Raw genomic sequence first — 26166 nt, forward strand, 5'->3', positions numbered from 1 at the left:
CCAGCTTGCACAGGGATGTGAAACACAACAACAACAACAACAACAACAATAATAATAATAGATTTTATTTATATCCCGCCCTCCCCAGCTGAAGCCGGGCTCAGGGCGGCTAACAACAATAAAATAGTGCAACATTCTAAAAACATTTCATTATAAAAATTAATTAAAATCAAATTGATGGCAACCATAAGCTTAAGTTCTGTAAAGATTGCTAAAGGAGGGAGTCAGGCTGCGCCCTGACCAAAGGCCTGGTGGAACAGCTCTGTTTTGCAGGCCCTGCGGAAAGATGTCAAGTCCCACAGGGCCCTAGTCTCTTGTGACAGAGCGTTCCACCAGATTGGAGCTGCAGCCGAAAAAGCCCTGGCTCTAGTTGAGGCCAGCCTAACCTCTCTGTAGCCTGGGACCTTCAAGATGTTTTTGTTTGAAGACTGTAAGTTCCTCTGTGGGACATACCAGGATGGGCGGTCCTGTAGGGCTTTAAAGGTTAAAACCAGCACCTTAAACCTGATCCAAGGAGGAGAGGTGGAGATTTGGGGTGTCTAAGTTCTTACATTGGGGAAAAGCCGGAAGGGGCCACTCCCGGATTCTGCAAGTGTCTAAGATGGACATGAACTTTGTGGTTATGCACTGTAAATAGTTTGCACCAATAAAACCTTATTGCACCGACAAAACACAGGTTGGAGTCCTGCCTGGTTACTCACGAGCAACCACCACCCGCATCTGCCATCATGTTTGTCAGACAGGGCTTGACGCATCGTAAACAACATTAATTGACAATTCCTTACATACTGAATCATTAACTATTTTTCCAAATTGTTCCACATTGGGCTGGAACCATAAAAGTACTTCATTCTGGGGGAGAAAAATTCCATTTCACTTTTGTCCCTTGATAAGTTAAGCTGCTGTTCCTGCTAAAATTACATTGTTAAGTGTGTTGCATTTCAAATAGCAAAAATGTTCAGATACTTTTAAGTTTAATGAAAATCTTATGGATTACTATAGTACGCAAACACTCAAAACCAGCAGCATGGTTGAATTTTATCTTGGTAATTAGTATTCCAAAAGTTGGCCATTCTATTTTTCAAGATATTTACTGACTTGCAGATTGCAATGGCTTCTAACAAATGGTTAATGTTATTATATTTTAAAATGTTTTTACTTAATGTTACTAACATACAAGTAAGTTTTGCTTTAAGTAAATGTTTTACTTTAATGTTACTAACATGCAATATTTGTTCCATTCACAATTATGACAGAATTTCTTGTAATGGCAAGTGGAAAAAACTGAATCTGAAATCCACACCTCCCAACTCACTCACTCTTAAATCAATTCAAGCACACTACTGCAATTTTCTATAAAAAGGAGCTCCCCTCCCCTGATAATTCAAATATTATTTTTATTACAGTTCAGTTTAAAAATACACAAACCATGCAGGAGGAAATCTTATGGTGAGTTAGTTGGCTATCACTCAGGGTTCTATAATGCATCTTTAAAGTACAAACAGGTTCTCTTCCCTAACTAAACAGGCATGAAACTATACCATTTAAAAATACTTAAGCACCCTGTGGGATCACACTCACAGAGTGCTCAACCAAATGTCCGAGGGAAGACTGCAAGCAGGAGCTAAGTGAAACAGGGCTCTTCCCATTTGTGATTCCAAGCACTGGGCATTCACAGAAGCATGCAGAGATAGAACACAGCCATCATGATTGAGGTTGAATCCTGACAAGACAGAAGTGCTGTTTTTGGAGACAGGGGATGGGCGGGTGTGGAGGATTCCCTGGTCCTGAATGGGGTAACTGTGCCCTTGAAGGACCAGGTGCGCAGCCTGGGAGTCATTTTGGACTCACAGCTATCCATGGAGGTGCAGGTTAATTCTGTGTCCAGGGTGGCTGTCTACCAGTTCCATCTGGAACGCAGGCTGAGACCCTGCCTGCCCGTGGACTGTCTCGCCAGAGTGGTGCATGCTCTAGTTATCTCCTGCTTGGACTACTGCAATGCGCTCTACGTGGGGCTACCTTTGAAGGTGACCCAGAAACTGCAATTAATCCAGAATGTGTCAGCTAGACTGGTGACTAGGAGTGGCCGCCGGGACCACATAACACCAGTCCTGAGAGATCTGCATTGGCTCCCAGTATGTTTCCAAGGACAATTCAAAGTGTTGGTGCTGACCTTTAAAGCCCTAAACGGCCTCGGTCCTGTATACTTGAAGGAGCGTCTCCACCCGCATCATTCAGCCCGGATACTGAGGTCCAGCTCCGAGGCCCTTCTGGCGGTTTCCTCATTGCGAAAAGTGAGATTACAGGGAACCAGACAGAGGGCCTTCTTGGTAGTGGTGCCCACCCATCAGATGTCAAGGAAATAGACAACTATCCTATAGACATCTGAAGCAGCCCTGTTTAGGGAAGTTTTTTTTATATTTAATGCTGTATTGTTTGTAACACTCAATTGGGAGCCTCCCAGAGTGGCTGGGGAAACTCAGCCAGATGGGCGGGGTATAAATAATAAATTATTATTATTATTATTATTATTATTATTATTATTATTATTATTATTATTATTGCTACTGATAGCCCTATCCTCCATGAATTTGTCTAGCACTCTTTTGAAGCCATCCAAGCTGGTGGCTATTGCTACATTTAATGATTTTTCTAGATCACAGACAGAAGATGGTCTATTCAAAACCAAGCAATTTTTTTAAAAAATTAGCTTCGGGGATTCTTAAAATTAGTTCTCTGGGTAACAGAAGAATCAAGACTTTACATGATATTGTACTGAGAACCACAGAATTGAAGCCATGGGTCTCCAAGAAAGCTAGCATGCATCTTGATTACATTTGCTATAGATCTTGCCACCCTGCAAATTACAATGTTGAAAGATAAAATCCATAGCTCCTTAATTCAATCCATTAGTAAATTTCAGCTGGATTTGCTGCCATTATTCAAAGCCAATTAGCATTCTAAGGGCACCAACTTAAAACCACAAAAAGGAAGATTCCAAGAGTGCAAAAACAAAGTCTACATTTAAATCATTTAGATTTGCATCTAAAATTGTTGGGTTTAAAATAAAAATGTAATCTGTAAAATGTAACACATTTGGATAGTTTCTTTGTCACCTATTATTATTCATCATCATCATCAATCTTTATTACGATCCAAAGACCCAGCAAATCGTTACAAAGCAATACACAATTCATACAGCCTACCTCCAGGTTAAACAAGCATTTTGTTCAGAATATAGGGATCACTGGTTCTTGCAACCACCGATAAAAACTTTGCCACTATTATTATTATTACTATTATTATTATTATCATTATTATTGCTCCTTATTGTGATTTAGAAAGGGTAATTAATTTTTTTCACTAAAGAGTCCAAAAGACATTGCAAACAAAAAATGTATATATATCATGTGTGTATACAAATAAATATTTGTGTGTACTACACACACATTTCACACACACAGCATGTGAATCTAAATGGCAGTGCAGCTCTAACTTTACTTTCAATAACAAACAAAAAGGTTACACTAACCTCCATCCATCCTTTGGAAGATAACTGAAGGCTCCATCTATAACGCTTGCAAAGAACTGTCCTCCTGTGATGAAGAGTGTGTTTATAGTAACTAATCTGCCTCTTAGATGAGGTGGAGCAACTTCTGCAATGTATACTGGGACTGTCATAGAAGCAATACCTGGAAGAAAGTAATTAAAATTCAGTATGAACCTATTTACAAAGAAGAACTATTATTTTATCATTGGCATGTGTTATCTACAATCATGACACTCAATCATAAACAGGAGGAAACGTTCTACCTTTCAAATAAGTAATCAAACCAAAGTACATGCTATATAAATATAGCATGTTTACAGCGCATCTGAAAGATCAGAGTTCCAAACGGAGGAGAAATCATTTGATCGTGAATACAGCATAGAGAATTGCACTGCAAGTTGAAAATAATCAGATAAAAGAGATTGTCAATAGATAAGCAAACAGAAGCTGAACATGTAGGAAGCGTGGTGACTATTTATATGTTTGAAGGGATTTATATCCCTCATCTCAAAGCATAATACAAAAGAATAGTAGCAAACAACATAACCGACTAAAAAAGGAATGAGTTGTAAGCAATCCATTAAGGGATATCTGTAACCATTAAAAATCATCAAAGGCAATTAAAGCCTAATAAAACAGGGCATATGTCATCTGGCACCTTAACATATCTTAGCCCAATACCAACCCGGGCTACATTATGACTCCCTCATACTGGTGTATTTCCATTGACATGAACTAAATTACCAGCAGGTCCACAAAGCACTTTATTAAAACAGATTTCAGTAACAGGCATCTTACCAAATTGCTAAAACTTCCTAAGAAAAAAGTAAGCTAACTGGTTTTTGTGGCTGTATTTTTTATGTTGTGTTTTTTCCAGCTCATGTCTCAAAGCACACCTAGTACTTAGAGATTAGTCTAAGTACTTAGAGAGTTAAGAATATTATAATCTTATATCCATCGAAAACTTACTTATTCTGCCAATTCAGCTGTATCAAGTCAGATGCTAGAAACCAACCCCTTTTCGAAACCAAAGCCAGAAGAACTGTATCAGATACACTTTGTCTCTGTCTTCACAGGGAAGGGCATAGAGCAGATCTCTGTGCCTGAAGTACCTTTTGCAGAAATGGAGTCTTAAGAATTATTATTATTATTATTATTATTATTATTATTATTATTAATGCTAAGAAGTCCAGTGACCCACTGAATTGTCGGCCCATACTTTATCTGCAATGAGCTTGCAGAAATAATTCAATTCCAGGTGAGTTGAGCGCCAGGCAGCCTCTGTGGGACAAGCTGTATTTTATCTGAATTACACTCTTCACTATTCTTGGTTCTCAATTTGGCTGCCTTGGCATGGATTTTGTTGCACGACTAATATCTTGAACCTAAGAACACTAAGATTTTTAAAGACAGCAACGAACAAACAAAATAAGCTTTCTTTTGAACAGCCTCAATAAGCTGAACTGCCATACTCTATGTTCTTCAACCTTGGGTACCCAGATGTTGTTGGGCTACAACTCTCATCATCCCTAAGCTATAGCTGAAGATGATGGGACCACATCTGGGCAGCCATGGTTGAAGAACACTGTGTACTAAGCTTGCAGGACTCCGCAAGGGACAAACTAGAAACATGTGGCAGAAACTCTCCCAGCAGCCATTTGTACATGTTACAACCAAGATGAAATCCCTTTCATCTTCAAATGCTTTGTGATAGATGAGCCCAGGCTACTCATGTCAGCTTCCCCAATTTGTGGCCACCGTTCAACAGATACCTGCCAGCAGCATATTGTACACGGTATTATGCTAGCCAAACAGATGGCCTAAACCACCAATTACAGGAAATTATGAGATAGGATAAATTGAAAGATACAAAAGAGCTGGTTATGGTTTTCAGTTCCACACAACAAAGTTGCTGGAACCTCTCTTCTGCCAACTCTGTCCCACCATGTTAAACTGAAATGGGATGAAGGAGTGCAAGTTAATGCTTACGGACCTAATAAGAGTTAGAGCCAAACTAAACATTACAAAATGTGCATTATCTGCACTGTCTTTCTATATATTTTTTCCTCTGCCTTCTTTCTAAGACTTGGCTTCTCCCTGCCAGCCAGAAATCAAGGGGATGGCAGATGGTGATTCACACATTACACAATGTTTACATTACACATTACAAGGTAGGAGGAATGGTGGCAGCTTTGAACATTTTAATGTCTATTTTCCCCCTTTAAGATCCTCCAGCTAATTCAACTTATTAACACTACACACTGCTTTTCAAAGTCTATCATTCTCATTGTGAAATGTTTGCACTATGGCAGAATATTTCATTCTAGGGAAAGAATTTGCAGCGGATAAAAGTTTTCAGGTGATGTACAAGTTAATGAACAACCAAGGAAATATGGCTGCTTAGCTATACTCATAAGAGCCAACTCCTATGGGCCAAGGTCCCACTGTGCCCCCCCCCCCATAAATTATTTGATGGGGCTGCATCCCCAAAACCTTTCATTAACTTTTAGACAAAATAAAACAATATGGAAAACTTGAGTTCATGTTCAGAATAGAGAACCGTGACATGCTTCAGAAATGTATCAGAAATGACAGGCATTAACATGAAGTTTGTTAGTTACGATGGTATATTCGAATGCCAAAGTCAATCTGAAGTTCATGGATCACAAACACACTAGTAGATAACTTTAAAAAGAAATTGATAGTCTTATTAAAATAATACTTTTGCCAATGTTAGCAAGCTTCTGATATCGTATGTCCTAAGATGATGATGATGATGATAATACTTAATAATAATAATAATACTGATGATGATGATGCTGGGAGGGCGTTCCACATGGCGGGTGCCACTACCGAGAAGCCCCTCTGTATTTCTTACAAGAGAAATACAAAAACTTGGTTGTATAATCATTCATTTATGCATTTTATTTGTATGCCGCTTTTCCACAAACAAAAAAATCATGCTCTAAGTGGCTTACAACAAAGAAAACAGGAATACATTTCAAACAAACACCACAAAAAAAATTCATAATAACATACCACAAAACGATAGCAAATATACTAATATACAAAACCCCCACATTTCAACATGACAAAGATAACAAGATTACTTAAACAACACGCAGCATCCAACAGCGAAAATAACAAAAGATGTGTCATATCAAGCTCAGAGCTTACACTTAATGAGTTAAAGGACACATCCACCAACTCATGTTCCAGATGTGGCCGTGAAGATAATAGGCAGGTCACTTCAAAGTAGTGCTGCTTCTTATACACATTAACTGAATCAATTAATGTCATATCAAGCAGTGCACATTAATTTATGTGAACTATATTTAGATAATACAGGACATTCCTAACAAAAGATAAGTTAATTATCCCTGTGTTCCAAAAGGGGGTGTTTAAATTACACCTTGGCATTTTCCAATAAGCTTTTGTTTGTCTAAATAAATGCAGTTGCTCTGGGCAAGTACATCAGCATCAGTATAAAGGAAGAAGCTATGAATATAACAGCCACTGATGTGGGGTCAAAAATGCTCCATGAACAATTATCTACTTTGAAACGACTTGTTTCATAAATTAAATCAGTGGTATAATTCAAGACAAATTCAAGTCAGATTAGGCAACCGGAAGGATACTAGACAAATCTTTAAAATGTAAACAATATAAGTGCAGTGTTATCCTATTGTGCTGCTAAATATCTTAGGATACGACCAGCCAATCACCCCTCAGATTTGGATTTGAGACTTTGCCATTAACAAAATCTGACTGGTGACATAGCTTTATGATACTGCCACATTTATTATACTATTTTTGAATAGTATTAAAAAGGGATGCAGATGGCACTGAGCCTCTTGGGCTTGCTGACTGAAAGGTTGGCAACTTGAATCCCCGTGATGGGGTGAGCTCCCATTGCGCTCCTGCCAACCTAGCAGTTTGAAAGCACACCAGTGCAAGTAGATAAATAGGTACCGCTACGGCGGGAAAGTAAACGGCATTTCTGTGTGCTCTGGTTTCCATCATGGTGTTCCGTTGCGCCAGAAGCCATTTCCTCATGCTGGCCACATGACCCAGAAAACTGTCTGCGGACAAACACCGGCTCTCTCAGCCTGAAAGCAAGATGAGTGCTGCATCCCCATAGTCGCCTTTGACTAGACTTAACCGTCCAGGGGTCCTTTACCTTTCACTATTTTTGAGTGGCTAGGATCATTCAAAAGAGCAAAGCCAGAGGAAAGGGGCACTAGGAACAGCAGCAACACAGAGGAGGAAACAATCCCTGCAAACAGATGAAAATGTAAAGAGCTACGCTAAAGGGACTATTCAGGAAACAGTGCATCCATTGAAAACCTCCCTTTCTCCCCAAAATTAATAGGCTACACTTCAGCTCAGCCCTCCCAGCTATGCTGGTTATAAAAGATTACCTTTAGCTGTTCCGAGTGCATCATTTCCCCAACTTGCTCTTGCTGGTAACTAATGAAGTTCTACCTTTTAAACAAATATTTAATTTCAGTACGTGCTGCCTCATCTCTTTCACCTCCTGGTTAGCAAACTCTCAGTTCCAAATCACATGGGATGAATAAATCCTCAGGCTTTTTGCTAGCTGCTGGGCAGAAAGGTCTATTAACACTTCTGATTTTTCCATCACTTGCATGACAGTTTGAGATAAGAGTTTTTACTGTTCAATTGCAGGATCTGGAAGGAGTGTTAATAGACGCAGTAGAAACACAGAGGTGGCAGGGTGTGGGTGGGTGGGTGGGTGGGTGTGGATTCAACAATATACTGTAGTATTTTCTGCACAAAAAAGCCACCAATAAAACAACTGGCATTAAGAACTGCTCTTACCAGTTAGAAGTTGAGTGTGACCTGGCTGCTTCGCTATCATATTGTTGGTATCCTCTGGCTCAAAAGATAATAGACCACCTCTGGGGGTGAAGTCAAACCACTGCAATAGCAACACCGAAGTGACCTTCCTATGGTGCTAGCCTGGACAGTGTGTATGGAGGTCCTGGTGGTAGTAACTAAATTTTAGTCAGAGTAGACCCATTGAAATTAATGGACCTAACTTAGTAATGTTCATTCATTTCAACAGGTCTACTCTGAATAAAATATAATTGAGTATCACCATAAGGAACAAGCGATTTAATCCTTCTATGTGTTTATTTTGGGGGCAATAGCATTCCAAGCCATGTGCCCATTACCTTTCATCCTCTCCCTTTTGACATTCTGGTTGGTTTTTGGCTGGCTGAGATGGTTTTATGATACTGGTATCAATCATTCGTTTTGTTTCCTTCTGCTGCTTTTATCTGTTCTGTTTTATTTCACTGATGTATGCTGCTTAAACTTTTGTATTTCCCCCCCCCCCATGTCGCACTGTTTTAGATGCTAGCTCCCTTGGATTACTTTTAGGAAACTAAGGGTTGTAAGTCTTAAATAAAAATATTAGCAACAGTAGACTCTAGACTATTACATTCGTAAAATTTGCTTTATATGTATATTTTTTCATGGCAAATTGAGCCAACATGGTATAGTGGAAGTGGGAAATCAATGCTTACATTTACAAAACTTTAGGATTACACAACATGACCGTTAAGGTGGGTGCCATCATATTTTCACCTGCTTGGAGCCTTGCGAGCTCTTGAGCTTATCATACAAATCCAAATATTCCAAACATCAATGGGATAATAATTTGAAGAGCTTTAAAAACCAATTTGAACTCTGTTTTTCTAGTATGTATTTTTTGAAAAAAAAATAACCTGAATATAAATATGTTGGTCTACATTTATCTCATAAAACTGAATCATGACCATCTGTCAGACAGATAAAAGCTACTTTAGGTGTGGGCATTATAAATACAGTAGGCTGCATATTGTATTTATCATTATGAGTTTCCAAATGAACCCACGACTAGCTACTCATCACGGTGCAGAAATTTAGGAAGTGTAACTTGGCAAGATCATCCATTGAGCCCATATGGATGGTCCTGTACTTCAACAAGGATATTTACTTTCCATCACATTCTATTTTAGCCAGCACTATTTTGTACAGTTACTACCATCTGCTGCTTCTTGAAAACACTTGTTACAGCCATCTTATGGCCATATACTCCGAACTCAGTCCCACTTTGTTCACTAGTCTTTAATGCCAAATCCATAAGAACTGCAAATCCATAAGGATTGCACCCGACAGAAATCTGGCTGCTGTTTCTAAGCAAATAAAATTCAGCAGCATGATTCAAAGATGAACACAAAAATGTGTTCTTAGGTTATATTCAGTCTCTTGTTGTCCTTGTTGCTGGCATCTATCTGTCTTGGGAGACAATGGAAGGGTGCACCTTCAGGGGTAAAATCAAACTGTTGGTGAGTTACAGCACCTGCTATAGCTGTAGAGACCGATATGGAAGAGACATGTATTGTTGCAGCAGGGTCAGATGACGGATGCACAATGGTGTTTCTTCAGTTTGCACTCCGCCCAGCAGTCATACCTCCTCTGGTCACTTCTATGGATACACGACCTGCCTTCAGGCATTGTAACTGTCTGCAAGGGATTCTCCTATGGCGGGTTTAATGTTGCCAGCCTTCATGTCAAGATCGCAGACATCTTTGTAACACAGAGTTGGTCTGCCAACAGGCCTAGTGCCTGAAGCCACCTCCCCATAGAGCATGTCCTTGGTGATCCTGCCATATAAATTCAATAAATAAATCTTCCATTCTGTGGACATAACCAAGCTGGCATAGACGTCACTGAGATCAGAGTACAAAGATGCTGGGAATGCGTGCTTCAGAGAGCATATCACTGTTTGGTCCTGCTATGCAATGCTCAAAATTTTCCTAATGCAGCATAGGCACCGACTCCATGGGGCCTGAGGGGGCCCAAGCCCCCTCAAAAATTCGTTTGGGGGGGCTCTGCCCCCCCAATAATTTAAGAAAATTATTTTTTATTTTCCTTGTTTGACGATAGTTACCTTTTAAAATACATTCAGTAATGAGTTAAAACAAAGCCACTCCCGATCTAGAGAGGGGGTGGGGTTGCGGGCTCTCGACCCATCAACAATCTCGTGGGGCTGGCGTCAGCCCCGCGAGAAGCGGGGATTCCCCCTAGCTCATTAATATTCACCGCCCACGGCGGCAGCCAATCGGCTGCCGCAAAGGGCGGGCCCTCACAGGTTCACTTAAGGTCGGGGCAGCCCGGGCTTTCGTTCCCCCAGCAGCAGCGGTTTGGAGGTCTTGGGCCCCCCCAATATTTTTTATAAGTCGGTATGGGCCCCCGCCCCCCCAATATTTTTTATAAGTCGGCGCCCCTGTAATGCAGCACATATGAAAGGCATTGAGGCATTGGTCCTGGTGGATGTAAGTTGCCCACGACTCTTTCCCATAAAGCAGTGTGCTCAGCATGCAAGCCTGGTAGTCCTTCATCTTGGTATTGGTCATTAGCACCACATTCTCCCATACCCTTTTGGAGAGGCGAGCTATTGCTGTAGCAGCCTTGCCAATACACTTGTGTAGCTCAGCATCAATGGAAAGGTTGCTGGTTATGGTGGAGCTCAGGCAGACAAAATTGTCTAGGACCTCAAGCATGTGGTCACCACTGCTGATGCGTGTTTAGATTACCCACATTTTAAAAAAAGCTTTCAAGCTCTTGGACTTGCGGGGGGGGGGGGGAGGCCCACTTGATGTGCCAGTTTTGGAAGGCTAGAGATTGTCCTGCAAAAGCATCCCTGAGCCTTGCATAGGTGGTGCGCTGAGCAGACATTGCCCAGCAAGCAAAGTGGAGAGCTTAAAAGATATTTTTGCTTCAGGTAACCACAAGTGGACCCAGAATGAAAAGAGCTTTTAAACTCTCTGTTATGCTTGGGATTTGATTTGTGGAATTTTAACCATCCTGCCTTCTACCACATTTGTTTGAAATCGTGCAAGACTAATAATAATAATAATTTATTATTTATACCCCGCCCATACAAATGCATGTAATATGAGGGATTACTGAAAAATAACCCAAGTGGCAGAGTAATAAGTGATTGGCTGAATTGTGCCCTACTAGGGTTTGGCACTTTTTATGTCTATTTCAACGGAAGGATTAAGCATGTGCTGAAATCTCTCCTATTCATCCATAGGTTTGAAGGGTGCTTGACTTAATTTCCACTCTACCTTCTTGTAGCCTGTCTTTCTTATGGTGTTTCAATATCAATTTTGCAGCATAGTTATAAAGTGGTTAGGAGACCAAAGGTATTTATTTGCCAGGATGCCACAGTGGCTCATTCATGATAAACTGATTTTGTAAAATTGGGGAGAGTGCAGAGGTAATAGCATGAATAGCAGAGCAAGTACAGCACCATGAATAGCAGAGGAAGACAACTCCTGTACTTTAATATATGAACCACTCTCAGGCTTTGCATTTGAGCGTGGAAATTTCCTAAAATGCAATCTCCACAGCTAATTCAAAAGGACTCCTTCTACATATAAAACTAGGTTTTAAGATACTTAGCCACTTTAGAGGAAATCCAACACTGAAGATGCAAGAGAATTTATCCAATATTAATCTTCAAGTGCCTTCAGCTTCTTTTTTGCTTCTCTGCAGACCAAAAGACACTTTCATTAATAATTTTCTTTCAATGTTGTGCTCATGAACTACACCCTAGGCTTGAGTATGAATCATTGTTATTGAATGGAAAGTGACTGGGAGAGGGAAAAGTTGGATAAAAATGATACCTTAAACTCACTAGAAAGTTAACATCTTGAAGGAGGTATATTTTTATCATGTACCTACTAAACCAACTGCTCAGGAATAGTATTATACAAAGCAAAAACGAACAAGGATATCATTTTTAGAAGCGTATTTATATCCTGTTTTCCTGGATACAAGTCCTTCAAAGGCAATTTCCAAGTAACATTTAACTACTTTTAAAAAATCACAATAATATGGATATACTGGTGTCATCAGGATCCTTCCATCATGGCAGCTGTTAGTAGCATAGCCGAGTGACAGACTCTTATCATGGGGAGCTGAGAGTCTTGCCAGAGGAAACCCTGATGTCTCCTTCCCTCTTTGCTGGTATCTTTGAGGTTTGTCACAGTAACAAAAGGCTTTTTCCACTGACAGCTATTTATCAAGCTTTGTTAATATGAGGGACTTTAAGAAGGTAGTTTGCATGTTCACTTCTACACCAGCTTTACAGACCTTAAAAAGTCCCTTAAAAAGGTCCCTATTCCACAGGTTCAAGTCCAACTACAATCAGACACAGGAGTGGTATCCTTCCTGTTTAATTAACTGAACCTGGTAACCTCCAGTTCAGAGACCCACTCAAGTCAATTTTGGTCCAGTGTTCAGTCACTTCCCATTGGGGACAATGAAGTGATTAACTTTATCTTCCTTTGTCTAATGACTGCTCCTCGAGCCAATAATTAAAGAGAGCATAAAAGCAATGAACACCGAGGGCAAATAAAGAAAAAAGACAAAATCTTAATTCATGAAGTCTAATCTATATATAAACTAGTCACAGCTTCTGAATAAAAGCTTATGCCCCTACAACATGTAAAAGTACCTGCATCAAGTGTCCTATCCTATGACATGGATGGTTAACATTCTCAGTTAATACTTTTTCATATTGGGGCAAGAGAGGTAAATAAACTCAAAGCAATTACGCAGCAAAAACACATTGTCTATAAGCAGACACCGAAATGCTGAAAAACCAATGCCGTTCTGAGGAGCACCCTATCGTACCAAAACACGGGCTTGTGGCTGCGCCACACCGGCCTGCTTGAGGCATGTTTTACCAATCTTTTACAATGCTTAATAGATTGTATGAACAGTTTTGCAGGTAGCGATAATAATAAAATGCCTTTCCAACTGTGTGGCTTCTTGCTACCTAACATCTTTTTTTTAAAAAGCAGCTTTTACTCTGCTGCAGGGGTGCACATTATATTTTACTGTTCTACTGGTTTTATTGGTTATGTGAATAAGGAATGTGCAAGGAACAAGTCTCTAAAATCACCATCAGATCAGTAGGAAATGAATGCTGGTTGCCTTCACTGCAGGAATATTACTACACCCTAATTAACACTAGCAAATGAAGGGAGTCCATGAATTGCTCCTGATCTTTTAACCATGGTGAAGAGATCAGCAGCATTACGTCTGTACCAGCTCTACATCTATTTGGGCAACAGTCCGCGCCCAGGGAAATAGAAAAAGTGCTGCTGGTTGTCTGGGTAACCAACCATTTCAAGGATAACTAAAACAACCCTACAATGCAGCTTCTCGATGACACATGTCACTTCACACTCAGTTTCCAAAAAGCTTATTGCTTGACAGAATGCTTCATTATCTTTTTCACATCACCATGCAACAGAATGAGAAACCATGGAACAACAAAACGCATCCCCGTGGAAGGGTTCTTGTACTATGTCATTAAAAACTGGGAACTGTAATCAGATCTCCAAGTAGATTATGTGTATAATTTCAGAGATTTAATACGCCGACATGAAGCAATACTCAAAGTGCAATGAATCATGTCAAACATCTGCTTGCTGTTTTCCAGGCAAAGAAACAATGCATATTACCAAAATGTATTTGGTAATTAATTGCACTTTCCAAGTTGACTTCCCTGGAAGCTGACATTACTGCAGTCATTAAGAATCTGAAACTGTTTTAGCATTGAAACCTATGCCCTTCTGTTAAATCTCAAGTCTTAGGTTTTCCCAAATATAAAACAGAAGCATAAAACAAATGTAAAGGACTAGTAGAAGTGGACAGAGAAGTCACTACAAGCCTCATTGCCTCAACTCTGCATCTTCCCCTTCTACTTATCTGAGAATCCCAGGTTTTCTCAAGCACATACACAAAAAGACAAATATTTTCAATAGAAGTCGTTCTATTGTCTATACTGTACTATAGAAAGCATCTAAGCTGGACAGTAAAGGAAATTTAGTGTATCTATCTACTGTGCTTCTACTTGCAAAACATGAGTATCTCAAGTCCAGAGTTCGGCAACTCCAGCATGCTACGAACAGGAAAATTGGGTTATCTTCACTGTTCTACTACTACATCAGTAGCAACCTTCTTGCAACCAGTCTCTGGATTTTCATTACAACATGGATGACATGCTTAAACACTCCAAATATCAATCCCACAGACAGAAATAGGGACCTCAATTTCTGTAGATTTCCAATTATTCTGCTCAAGTTTTTCACCTTGAAAATATCTGTCGCCTTCTAAGGGCAAGATGTTATACAGCAGTCAAGTAATTTGAATAACTTACACATCTTAATTTAAATTCATGTGCATCTACTGATTTCCCTAATGAACCAGAAGCAGTTCAAATACTGGAATGCTCATTATGCAGTTTCCAAAGAGGAACAGAAAACCCACACCTCATTTGTATGTCTTACAAAGTAGTCCCTGTACAGAAGATGTACTGAAGAACAACAGTCAACATAGGTTGACTGTCAAGTAACAACAGAAATCTGTTCATGCATTAGTAATAAGCATCACTCCCATTATTTACTGCAGATACTGGCTGTCAGTACATAGCCCCCATTAATTTGGTAGCTGCTGCACTTTAAGTTTGACCTCTCGTACTGTAATCGCTCCTAGCCACACTGAGTGGATGGAATGGATTTTTAAAATCAGATTTAAAAAACAAAAACAAATAAAGCATGTTTCAAAGCAACCTAATTTGAAAGGAAACAGAATAAAAAAGATGCTCAAGTCTTAACTTAGGTATTAAAAATTATTCATAAATATCTGCCAAACCAAGAGTTAAAAATCAGTGGTGTTCTGAATAGAAAAATGAGATAGTGTCATGTACTGTATCATGCCCTGGGTTAAAGGTAAAGGTACCCCTGCCCGTACGGGCCAGTCTTGACAGACTCTAGGGTTGTGCGCTCATCTCACTCTAGAGGCCGGGGGCCAGCGCTGTCTGCAGACACTTCCGGGTCCGAACGACGAGCTAGGACCGAACGACGGGAGCTCACCCCACCGTGGGGATTCGAACCGCCGACCATGTGATCAGCAAGTCCTAGGCGCTGAGGTTTTACCCACAGAGCCACCTGCGTCCCATGCCCAGGCTTAGGGAGTAGCAACTCACAAATCCTAGAATCTAGGGTATACCCTCCCGCATATCAGGACACCTGCTGAGGCCACATTTCTACTCCTTTTTTATGCCTTCCAACTATTTGAGTTCTGCACTATTTTCCATTGTCTAGTTGACTATTTATGATTTGACTACTCAACCAGCATAGGTATGTACTTTCCATCTCATTCCATTTTGTCCAGCGTTATACCTGGATCTGTGTTAGAGCCCTGCCTGTGCAAATCTCCTCAAAGTCAATCCTACTTTGTTCAATAGTTTGAAATATGTATGCCCAGGATTGCAAACTTCACCTTCAAACAAGTGGTCTTCCTGCATATGTAATACCCTTGTACAGAGTCATGGCTGTCTAACATGATAATGAGAAAAACAAGTCACTTTTACAGTGATTTCTGTCAGGCATGGGCTTCACACATCAGCATAAGCAACTTGAATTTGGATTGATATCAAATGGGAAATAGTGTGCTCATTCACTATAAATTTGGAACTTTATGCTTCAAGAAGGTAATGTCTTGGGCCATTCGTAGCTACAATTATTTAAATATCACATATAGAATTCTTAACTGGAGATGGCCATCACAAACCAGAACTCACTCAGCTGCTTCACTGGGTGAATCTGTTTTTCCAAGACGAGAGGGAGAGGATACCCTCAGGCAATGTGAGAGGCAGCACACATCAGACAGTTTGTTTGCAGTTTGTTAAGGGTGCTAGGAATTGTAGCTTTGTAAAGGGTAAACTACAGTTTCCATGTCTTAGGGGGAGGGAAGAGAAATGTGCTTTAAATGTAAAACATTTTTTTAAGCATTCAGCAGTAAATTTCAAGGTTCTGTTTTACTAAAGGATAAATAAAGGTAAAGGACCCCTGACCATTAGGTCCAGTCGTGACCGACTCTGGGGTTGCGGCACTCATCTCGCTTTATTGGCCGAGGGAGCCGGCGTACACCTTCCAGGTCACGTGGCCAGCATGACTAAGCCGCTACTGGCGAAATCAGAGCAGCGCACGGAAACGCTGTTTACCTTCCTGCCAGAGCGGTGCCTATTTATCTACTTGCACTTTGACGTGCTTTCAAACTGCTAGGTTGGCAGGAGCTGGGACCAAGCAACGGGAGCTCACCCCATCACAGGGATTCAAACCGCCGACCTTTTGATCAGCAAGTCCTAGGCTCTGTGGTTTAACCCACAGCGCCACCTGCGTCCCTAAAAAGATAAATATTTCACTTCAAAAGTGGTCGTTCAGGGCATTAGAGTTTTAAGTGATTTTTTAAAAGCTGACATATTAGAAGGTTTCAGGCTGCTATAGTTTCCAGTGTTCAAAGTATGTTAATTGCCTGCAAAAACTTCAGCAACATCTACACAAGCAAGCTCTGGCGAAAGCTAACTGGAATTGGAATTAAGAAACAAGCCTATATGGAAGTGTTTTATTTTTTTAATGCATACAACTCACCCAAGGGCAAACCTCTAGCATTTCTCCTCACTTGTCAGTGTGGAGGTTATAGAAAATGGATACAACACGCACTGTTCCTTAAACAAAAACATTAAACAGTAGTTTGTACCTGCATCCCATACAGTTATACTTTGTATTTTCAATGCAAAATTAGAAGCAAACTCACTACAAGTTTTTCATTTAAAGCTATTAAGCACTAATCTGTTGTTGGGGAGGAAGCATGAGCTGGATGTTGTTATACAGCCATTTTACTAAATCACAGGTATGTGGCTAGCTGATAGCCACATACTGGTACAGTGGTACCTTGGGTTAAGTACTTAATTCGTTCCAGAGGTCCGTTCTTAACCCGAAATGGTTCTTAACCTGAAGCACCTCTTTAGCTAATGGGGCCTCCTGCTACCGCCGGAGCACGATTTTTGTTCTCATCCTGAAGCAAAGTTCTTAACCTGAAGCACTATTTCTGGGTTAGTGGAGTCTGTAACCTGAAGTGTATGTAACTTGAAGCATATGTAACCCAAGGTACCACTCTATTAGTGTTAGAAACACAGATATATAAGCTAGGTGCCAAATGGCTCTTTAAACCAGGTTTACAGTCACAAGCAAACGTTTACACAGTTCACAAACGAAATGCCTAGTTGTCATTTTGGTTCCAGACGGTTCGAAAGTCATTTTTCAATATGACTTTTTTGATCCTGAAATTCATTCTGATTGTGCAGATAAAATATAACAGATATGTGTTGCTAGTCTGTGAAAATAGTCAAGATCCAAGGATCCCCAGGCACGCAACTCCAGATGGTGGTGACGTCAGGCGCCAGGATGGCACCCAGGCATCTTCACTTGGTCGCAGGTGGCTGATAGCCAGGTGCAAAATGTACCTGGCAAATTTCAAATGCTGGTGTATATAAAGGTAAAGGGACCCCTGACCATTAGGTCCAGTCGTGGCCGACTCTGGGGCTGCGGCGCTCATCTCGCTTTATTGGCCAAGGGAGCCGGTATGACTAAGCCGCTTCTGGCGAACCAGAGCAGCATACGGAAACGCCGTTTACCTTCCCGCCGGAGCGGTACCTATTTATCTATTTGCACGTGCTTTCAAACTGCTGGGTTGGCAGGAGCTAGTGTATATACCAGTGGCAAATAAGAACTTTTACCATACAACAAGGCAATAAACCTCTTATCGGCAAAGGTAGCTGGATTCTCTGTTTCTCCCCTTTCCATCAGAATTCCACAAAAGCACTGACACAAGTGTGCTGGCTATTAAGTTTTGTGGACTTAATTGCAAAGCTGCTCTACTGAACAACAATCAACATGACAACATGAATTATAATGTCTAGCACTTTATACTAATCAACTACATAGCAGTTATTTGGCATTAATTCAGTATCACCAACTATGTTCATACTGAGAGCAGAGGTGATAATTTAATACGGTGCCTCTATTTAAGAGTATTTAACTCAGTTTTTAATATATCAAAACAAGAAAGTTGAAAGATAAAATATAAAATCAGTAAAGACAATAGCCTTGTCCAAAACTTTAAGCCACAATACACAAAAAATGAAAACTTCTACTAGTGCCCCATAGCTCAAGAACACAGAAAAGATGAGTCAGTTTTCCTTATTGCTCTTTAGTGTTCCAACCTATTATGTCTAATTTGAACATACACTTACTGTTCAGCTATGTTTATTGGTTTTTTTACAGTCCTCAAGAAGTTACTTAAGCCCCTTAGCTCCCTCTGATGGTCGATTTGACAATGAAAAAGTTAATTGTGATTTTTTTTTTCCAAGAACAGAAAAGAGGCCTTTAAATATAGGGATATGGTACTAGAAGCACTCTAGATATTGTTGAATTCCCAAGCCCCATCAGTCCCAACCTGCATGGTCAATGGTAACTTAGTCTAACAACCTCTAAAAGTCTACAGGTTCTCATCTCTGCTCTAAATCTTGCTGCTACTACTACTATTATTTTTTAATTACCCACTCTTTACAATAATGTCCCAGGACAGGTTACATCAATTTTAAATTCTGTATTTAAAACAGTTCAAAACAAATTACAGTCACAGGAATACTTTATACTTGAAGTAGTCTTGGGTTATTTCCATTTGGTTGGTATGATTACGTTTTTTCCATTAGCTGTTGTGTTCAGCTTATCAGAACCTGAAAATAATTGATTAAGCCTTTCAGAGATGTTGCATTCCACCCAAGAATTGAACTAATTATCTTTTTCTACAAAGAACCCAGTTGACTTCCAAGCATCCTGCTACAAACTAGGTCCACTCCTGCTTGCTTTTATACTGCAACAGGCACTTTTAAGACACCCTGCAGACTAAAGCAAGTTTTTTAAGTTCTTATCTTACCACCAGGAAAAAAACAAAGCCTGCTGAAGGCTACACCTATAAACACACAGACACCATCATTAAACTATTTCACTATTTTTCTAGACCATTTTACAACCAAGTAATTCACATCAGATACATTTGCTGAGCACCTAAGGCTGAAATCCATTATTCACACTGAAGTGGTTCCATCTGGTGACCTAGGACTACTGAATTAAATGGACTACTGTTTAAATCCATGCTATTCATGACTCAATGGGCAAATCTGGTTGAATCAAACAAATAAAGAAGGGCAGCAAGCCAGGCTTTCACTCCCACTAAAGCGTAAGTGTTTGGACCAAAACCTGATAACTCAAACCTATTAAAGGAGATAACATGTTGATTAATTTTCCTTTACAAGACGTGCAGAACACAGACTGACATACAGGTTAGTTAGTCTATGCAAATTATATCAATTTAAAAGTAGGTGCACATAAAAAGAGAAAAACAATAATGCTCATTTTTACTTTTAAGACTAATTGCCAAATTACCTTTTCTGCAGAGGGTTAGATCCAGTCTAACTGCACTTCAGTCCCAATAATTACAGTACCCAAAAGCTTTGTACAACGAACGAAGAGTCAAATATATGTACTTCAAGTGTAAACACACTAAATTATGAATTCCCAGAAATAAACACAGCTGAGCAGTATGAATAATTATGAATTATTACTCACGATTCACCAGCCTTATGCCAATACAATTACACTAACTTCTTAGAAGGAGTATTCTACAAACTCCTGTAATTGTTCAATGAATGGCTGAGAGCAGAGGCTCCCTCTATCTGTTTTCAAAAAGTTGCTGCTCTGTTTGAAAAGCACATCCCATGCTTCTGATAACAAAAGCTTGCAACAGTACAGCTTCACAGATGCAAACTGTGAAAAGCAATGCAACAATGGTTCTCAACTAGCTGGTTCTGTCTCCCAACAAGAAATAAGCTTGAAGTATGCATCACAACTGAGCAAGTTATTAAAAAAAAGGAGTGTAATAAACAATTATGTAATGAAAAACCAATGGCAAGAGACAAGTATGATCTCACGTATTTGTAGTACTTGTTGATTACAAGGTTTAGTTCTCATTTACAGTGGTGCCCCGCAAGACGAACGCCTCGCAAGACGAAAAACCCGCTAGACGAAAGGGTTTTCCGTTTTGGAGGCGCTTCGTAAAACGAATTCCCCTATGGGGTTGCTTCGCAAGACGAAAAAAATCTTGCATCCCCCTGCGGGGTTTTTTCGCTTTTTTCTTCCTTTTTTTTAAGCCGCTAAGCCGCTTATCAGCTTTTCCGCTGATAAGCCGCTTAACAGCTGATCGCTGGAAGCCGCTTGACAGCTGTAGCGCTAATCCGCTAAGCTGTCAATGGGCTTGCTTCACAAGACGAAAAAACCGCTATACGAAGAGCCTCACGGAACGGATTAATTTCGTCTTGCGAGGCACCACTGTATATTGTCAAAGGGTTAAAAAAATGGAAACAGACTCTGCCCACAGGATCCAATTCTAACAGACCACATTAGAGGAGACAAATGGAAGTAAGATTGAAATCAGAATATGTATGACAAAAAGAACAGCATAGTGCTGAATGATCTCCAAGAAAAGATGTAACTGAAGGCATGGGCTGAATCAGTGACAAAGTTTTCACACTGCAAACAGCCAGAAAAAAAGAAAATATACCAAGAGAAGAAAAGGTAAATAAGGGCAAAATAACAAAACCACAAACTTTTAAGATAGAGAAAAGAGGTTTCTCTATCGCCATCTTGCCTTTGTCCAAGATTGAGAGTACCGAAGGTAGACACCTAGACATACTTAAACAAAATTCCAAATGAACTGTTAAAAAATGAAGTAGACAAGGTGTACGTGTTCCATTGTTAATAATTTGATCATCTGACCAGCACTTATCACTAGGCTTTCTTCCTCAGCATTTTTCTACACAAATAGTAAGCTGTACAGGGCTGATGCCTGGGTTTAAAACTATTTTCACAGTTACACTCTCAGTCCTAGCCTATCCTAGAGAGTTATGGGGAAAAGAGAGTGGGAAGATCATATAGGCTTCCCTAAACTCCTTGCCAGGAGGACTGAATAAAAGTTCTACAAAAAATATTCCTTCTACAAAAATATATGCCACTAAATGCAAAATCCTACACACATCTATGCAGATGTCCCACATGATTCAATGAGACTTACTCTGAGGCAAGTTTGTATGGTTGGAGGTTATGTGTTGTCAACTGTTAAAAGACTTTAGCAAGTTTATTCTCCAACGTCAATTCATAAAGTAAGTTCTGGGAAAGCTCAACTTTCAGATACTGTGCATTACTGAACGATGGCATCATAAGAAACAGCAAGGACCCTTCAATATGCTAGGAGAAAAAAATGAAACAGGTAAAGACTGTTTGCCATTACTGTACTTAAACTTACTTAAGTAATGCTACAAGTTAACTATGGAATTGCTTTCCCAGCTGTACAGATAAATGGTGCATTTTCAGAGATGTGACGTTTCTCCCCACAATACCATTAGTTGCATCATCTGAATTTTAACTCAGGGTCTTTTGAGCCAAGGTTAGCCCTCCTGAACATCTTTCAAAAATATAAAGCACCACTTTCAAGCTACAATATAATTGTATTTTGCCAGCTAGACTACATTAAATATTCTATGCTAAAGAAAGCACCACTGGCAGTGACAACAATGATCACCTTTAAAATGAATTTCTGACTTGCAAAAGGACAATGAGGGTCACTTAACAGCACAAACAGTTCCCTTTGAGAACAGATAAACATAGGGCTTTTCTTTTAAAAAGACAATTACAATGATGATAAATAATAATGACTAACATCCTGTTAACAACTTCCTTCTTACATTAGAGTCAGGCTCTTCACTTGGCAGTAGACATTAAGAGCTGAAGTCTTAATTTCTAAAGTTATCCAGACTAAGCAGTGGACAGATGAAAGGGGAGGTGTTGGGGAGAGCCATCTCTTCGCTCTAAATGGAAAAACGCTGAGGTTACAAGGGTGCAAACCCCGAGCAGTTTGATAAAGTTACCTGTTCTGCACTGCACACACCACAGAATTGGGGGCCTTTTGAGGAAGAGGAGTTCTCTCCTCTAGCCCCACCAATACTACTCTCAAGAAATGTTTGCTGTATGTTACAGCCAGTGCTTTTTTTTCTAGGGATACTCAAGGGCATGAGGTACAGGCACGTTTTTTTAGAAGAAAAGCCCTGGTTAAAAGTGTGGCACTTACTGTAGCCACTTTATGGTGAACACTGGCACTTTTTTTCTCTAAAAGAAAAACACTAGTTAAAAGTGTGGCACTTAACGACTTTACGGCAAGCTCTGGCACCTTTTTTATGTTCCCACTGTGAAAGGACATGTGGATCCAGAATAGGCCTCATTGTAAAACCATATGTATGGAAGACAATCTTACTCGGCTACAGGTGATCGCCAAAGAAGAAAATCCCTGGTTAAAAGTGTGGCACTTACTGTAACCACTTTATGGCGAGCACTGCCACAGGCACCTTTTTCTCTAAGAAAAGCATTGGTTACAATAGCCGGGGAAACTCTACATATGTGCAAAGAAACTAGCTTTTTTTTTGGGGGGGGGGAGAGACTTAAAAGAGGCGAGCTGCAAGATTCCTTCACGAAACAGTCTCAGTCCATTTCCACTGAAACAAACAGGCACGCAGGTCTGTTGCAATGCCCCAAAGTGGAGCTGAAATGGGGGGGGGCAAGTGTGGTGTGTGCAGTGCAGAACATAGTGATGTATGGAAGTGAGAGCTGGACCATAAAGAAGGCTGATCGCCGAAGAATTGATGCTTTTGAATTATGGTGCTGGAGGAGACTCTTGAGAGTCCCATGGACTGCAAGAAGATCAAACCTATCCATTCTGAAGGAAATCAGCCCTGAGTGCTCACTGGAAGGACAGATCCTGAAGCTGAGGCTCCAATACTTTGGCCACCTCATGAGAAGAGAAGACTCCGTGGAAAAGACCCTGATGTTGGGAAAGATTGAGGGCACAAGGAGAAGGGGACAACAGAGGACGAGATGGTTGGACAGTGTTCTCGAATCTACCAGCATGAGTTTGACCAAACTGTGGGAGGCAGTGGAAGACAGGATGCCTGGCGTGCTCTGGTCCAGGGGGTCAAGAAGAGTCGGACACGACTAAACGACTAAACAACTAAACAACAACAACAACATGTGAATGAGTTAAGGACCACTGAGTTTTCCCACTAGTGATGTACGTATGGAAGTGAGAGCTGGACCATAAAGAAGGCTGATCGCTGAAGAATTGATGCTTTTGAATAAAGGTGCTGGAGGAGACTCTTGAGAATCCCATGGACTGCAAGAAGATCAAACCTCTCCATTCTGAAGGAAATCAGCCCTGAGTGCTCACTGGAAGGACAGATCCTGAAGCTGAGACTCCAATACTTTGAAGAAGACTCCCTGGGAAAGACCCTGATGTTGGGAAAGATGGAGGGCACAAGGAGAAGGGAACGACAGAGGACGAGATGGTTGGACAGTGTCCCCGAAGCCACCAGCATGAGTTTGACCAAACTGCGGGAGGCAGTGGAAGAGAGGAGTGCCTGGCATGCTCTGGTCTATGGGGTCACGAAGAGTCCGACACAACTAAACAACAACAAGTTCTCTTAGTCTGAGTAAGTCCTCCAATCCTACCCTATTTCACAACATGCTAGGATGCTTCGGAATTCAATACATATTTAAGGCAGCCACCATTTAACAATCCTGCGAACAAGATGACCCCCCAAAATAATATACACGGGGTCAGGAAGAGTCGGACACGACTAAACAACAACACTGGAGGGAAAGGGGTGCGCGGAGGATGCAAAAAATAAAGATGACAGCAATGCCACAAGTTTTCCCAGGGGGAGCGAGGGGAGGGTGGCTTACCTATGCCCAGCCCCACCACCACGCGCCCGGCCAGCAGCGTCTCCTTGTCCTGCGCGGCCGCCAGCACGGCTGCCCCGGCCGTGAAGATGCCGCTGGCCAGCAGGATGCAGGCTCTCCGGCCGCACCAGCCGTTGAGGACGCCGCCCAGCAGCGCCGAGAGGGCGGCGGCGCCCACGGTGCTGGAGACCAGCAGCTCCTGCCAGAAGGCGTCCAGGTGGAGCTCCTTCTTGAGCAGCAGCAGCGCCCCGGACACCACGCCCGTGTCGTAGCCGAAGAGGAAGCCGCCCAGCGCCGAGAAGACCGACGCCACGTACACGAAGCTGGGCGTCTCGTCCCGCTGGAACTGCCGCCGGGCCGCCCGCTCCAAGTCCGAGCAGCCGCCGCTGCCGCCGCCGGACGCTTGGCTGTGGAGGCTGGAGCACGACTCGGCGGCGGCCAGCAGGCTCCTCTCGCCCAGGCTAGCCGAGCCCTCGGCGGCGGGCGCCGGCTGCTGCTGCTGCTGCCGTCGGCGCTTCTCCCCCATCAGGTTGCTGAGGCTCTTCAGGGTATATTCCACATTGGCCTTGCGGGACATGGGGCAGCCGGCGCCGCCAGCCCTCCTCGGCGGCCTCTGCTGGCGGGCGCGGGAAGAAGCGCCCTGAGGTAAAAGCCCCGCTCGGGATGGCGGTCAGGCGGGCGGCGTGTGTCGAGAGGCGGCTCAGTGCGCGACTCGCTGCCGAGGCGCCTCGCCGCTGCTGCAGCCGCCTCTCATCCTCCTCCTCTTCTTCGCTCGCTGAGGCGAAGGAGCGCCGCTTGCCACCGTCGCCGCCGCCTCACGCCCACCGGGGCCTCGAGCGAGGGAAGGAGCCAGGAGCGAGCTGCCACCTCAGCCCGTGACTGGCCCAGCGAGGAAGCGAGCGAGGCGGCCATGAGGCGGGGCGAAGGGCGGGGCGGCCTGTGCGTGTGTTTGGTGTGTAGCCGCCCACCTCTTTTTTTTATACATTCTTTCCCTCAGGAAAATAAATAAATATCCCTTTCCCGTCGTCGTCGTCCCCGCCGCCTCGCAGGCACAGAGCAAGCGCGGGGAAGGCGTATTTTGAGCACGCGCGGAGTGGTCGCTGAGGGGGGGGGGAAATGGCCCGTTCCTGCTCCCTCAGGGGTCCGCGTGGGGCTTTGAAATCCGTGGCAAGGGATCGCGTGGGTTTGGACGCCCACGCGTCACGGGGATCCCGCCCCTGGAACTCACGGCAGGACTGGCGGGGGGGGGATCAGGCCCCCCCGCTCTGTAGGAGGGGCCCAAATGCCAGCACATTTTGAAGCATTCTTTTTTAAAATAATAATAATATTTATTTGGTTTTTTTCAGATTAAAAGGTCACACTCACATATCCAACATGCGACATGAAAACAAGATTCCAAGAAATCTCCTCCCCTTCGTGGGCCCTATTGTCCATCATTTCCTCCTGCATCTTTTATAATAATCCAGAACTGTTGTTTCCAAAATTCACCATTAAAGTACAAGTGATACTCCCATCCAGGGGTTGTCAAACTTTTTCAGCAAGGGGCCGGACCACTGTCCCTCAGACCTTGTGGGGGGCCAGACTATATTTTGAAGGAAGAAAACGAACGAATTCTGTGCCCCACAAATAACCCAGAGATGCATTTTAAATAAAAGGACACATTCTACTCATGTAAAAACATGCTGATTCCGGCCGGATTTAGAAGGCGATTGGGCCGCATCCAGCCCCCGAGCCTTAGTTTGCCTACCCATGTTCCAATCCTATGAAGGATTTTAACTGTTTACAATGGTCTTTTAAGATAAATTATCAATTTCCCCCGTTCCTTGTTAAAAT

General features: G+C 41.9%; 1 protein-coding gene across 2 annotated transcripts in view; it reads right to left on the reverse strand.

Annotated features, from left to right (window-relative positions):
- The window catches only part of SLC2A13 (solute carrier family 2 member 13), a 99519-nt gene extending 74260 nt beyond the window's left edge, over window positions 1-25259 (reverse strand). For both annotated transcript variants that reach the window (XR_014172619.1, XM_081929141.1), the window contains exons 1-2: window positions 24337-25259; window positions 3533-3692 (exon numbers count right to left, since the gene is read on the reverse strand). Coding sequence is in view for 1 of the 2 variants with exons in the window: in XM_081929141.1 (XP_081785267.1) it covers window positions 3533-3692; window positions 24337-24910 (734 nt within the window). In the remaining variant the exon portion in view is untranslated. The remainder of the gene's footprint in view (window positions 1-3532; window positions 3693-24336) is intronic.
- Between the last annotated feature and the right edge of the window lie 907 nt (window positions 25260-26166).

The sequence above is a fragment of the Podarcis melisellensis genome (assembly GCF_964234715.1).
Source record: "Podarcis melisellensis genome assembly, chromosome: 10".
NCBI lineage: Eukaryota > Metazoa > Chordata > Lepidosauria > Squamata > Lacertidae > Podarcis > Podarcis melisellensis.